The sequence below is a fragment of the Egretta garzetta genome, unplaced genomic scaffold (assembly GCF_000687185.1).
Source record: "Egretta garzetta isolate BGI_Z169 unplaced genomic scaffold, ASM68718v1 scaffold59, whole genome shotgun sequence".
Classification (NCBI taxonomy): Eukaryota; Metazoa; Chordata; class Aves; order Pelecaniformes; family Ardeidae; genus Egretta; species Egretta garzetta.
In genome coordinates, this window is record NW_009267230.1 from 2050214 (window position 1) to 2052423 (window position 2210).

Here is a 2210-nt window from a genome sequence, read left to right on the forward strand (position 1 = left end):
TCCAGCAAGTACCAGGGGAAAGAAGAAACAATCACAGAGCGCTGCAGAGCAAGGGCCATCCCAGCAGAAGGGATAAAAATGGGGAAATCCCAGGGAACAGATCGGTGTTGGAGCCAGGGAAATGAGATGAATAAGGGGCATTAAGCAAGAGAAATGGGCTCAGCTGGAGGAAGAGGACATCGGAGAATGAGCAAGAAGAGGACACAGGGAGCAAGACAGGTCTGAACAGGAGAGAGAGAGGAAACAGGCTGCAGCGGGAGGGGGGGTTACTGTTTCCCAGACACCCATAACACAGGACTCGGGTCTCTGGACAAGCCAAAAGCTCCTCAGAGAGCAATCCCATGGCAAAACCTCAGTGACAACCCTGTCTTGTGCTGAGTGCCCAGGGCTGGGGGGCCACCAGCCTTACCTCATGCAGAAGCCCTAAGGAAGAGGGAGCCAGCATACCGCCCGGCAGTGGTGCCGAGACACACAGCTTCTAACGCCTGGCAGGAGCCTTGGTGGGTCCAAGCCGAGACCTGCTCCCTCAAGGGGCTTCGGACAGATCTTTGGCCTCTAACACCAGTACAGCATGGGCTAAGCTGCCTGTTCCCTACCTACCTCCCTGCCACCCCTCACCTCCTTGTCCCATCTCCATCCCAGTCTCCTCACCCACCCACCCCAAGCCCCACACGGTGCCCAGCCCACTGGCTGCCAGCGCACCACGCCAGTATGCTGAACGCCTGACGCCCTCCCACCCTGTGGCCTGGGTTACTTCATCTCTGTGGCAAGGACCATCTGCGTCCCCATCTCTGTCCAGTGCTCAGCCCAGCAAGAGCAGCTCTGGTAACTAGTGTGATTCATTGGAATAACAAAAGCAGCTCCTGGCACCAAACAATTGCTGGTCCGTACCACAGGGCAGCTGTCCTGGCACAGGTCAGGACAACTCCTTACCAGAGGCAAAACCAAGGACACGCTATGAAGCTGAGCCTGGGAAACAAACCTGTGGGCAAAGCTGGGACAAGGAGCAGGGACAGGAGCATCCCAGCGCAGCGCTCAGCCCCATGCAAGCAAACGCAAGGCACTGCCCCAAAATCCCTGCTGAGTGCTAGCAGTGCCACAGTCCCCAGTCAGAAAAGGGACAAAGACCAAAGACCCAGGACTCTTCCCCTGAAACAGTGACCCTGAAATCTGAAAGCCACCACCACCACCAGCAAGACCACTCTCAGGGGGGGAGCGGGGGGCACACAACACCACCCAACCCTGAGTTCAGGCATGTCCCCCATTTCCCATCGGCAGCCATGGGCCAGACCCCCACCAACTCTGCAGCGGGGCCAGACCCCATCCTCACTGGGCTGGGGGTATGTGTGTGCACAGCAGACCCCGCTGGGGAGAGGCCACGCTGCAGCACAAAGGGGACCGGCTGCCGTCCCGCCATGCTGGGGGGCAGAGCTGGACCCTCCGCGTGGTCCCAGCAAGGCACTACTTGCCACACAGCCTCGGCTACCCCCACACCAGCAGCCATAAGCCCCCTAATGTGATGCAAAAGGAACTTAGTGGGGAAAAAGGGCTGCACACAAGGCAGGGGCCCCCAGCCCCTGGGCAGGGGTCGGGCCGCACAGGAGTTGGCGGGAGCGGAGACAAAGGCAGGGACATGGAAGGGGGCAGCTCCTGCAGCCAAGCGATGCTGGGGCAGCACAGCCCCCCAGGGGCACCCCACATCAGGGCACACGCATGCCTCTCATAAGGGTGCAGCAGGAGGTCCAGCAGCCCCCCCAAACCAAGCAAGGGGAGAGCTCCCCAGCATCGGGAACCCCCCTGAAGCATTAGGCATCCCAAATCCAGCACCCCATGCATTGGGGTGCCCCATGCATCAAGGATCCCAAACCCAGTAAGGGGGGAACCCCATGCACCAGGGACCCCAAACTCAGTATTGGGGTGCTCTGTGCACCAGGGTGCCCAGGCACCGGGGACCCCAAACCCAGCTTTGCGGTGCCCCATGCACCAGGGTGCCCCGTGCGTAGGGGACCCCCAAACCCAGCAGCGGGGTGCCCTATGCATCGGGGCACCCCGCGCACGGGGGACCCCCCGGCTCACCTTTCTCCTGGGAGTGCGGGGAGTCCTCGCCGCCGTCCTCTTGGTCGTCCTCGCTGCTGGCGCCGGCGCGGCCCAGGGCGGCCAGGAGCGGGAGGGAGACCCGCAGCGCGGCGCGGTTCATCTCCAGCAAGTGC

The 2210-nt window shown here is 61.8% G+C and overlaps 1 protein-coding gene across 2 annotated transcripts in view; it reads right to left on the minus strand.

The window, feature by feature from the left end:
- Window positions 1-2204, minus strand: part of CA9 (carbonic anhydrase 9) — a 16206-nt gene extending 14002 nt beyond the window's left edge. For both annotated transcript variants that reach the window (XM_035902715.1, XM_035902714.1), the window contains exon 1: window positions 2077-2204. In XM_035902715.1, the coding sequence (XP_035758608.1) occupies window positions 2077-2197 (121 nt within the window). In that variant the 5' untranslated portion in view covers window positions 2198-2204. The remainder of the gene's footprint in view (window positions 1-2076) is intronic.
- Between the last annotated feature and the right edge of the window lie 6 nt (window positions 2205-2210).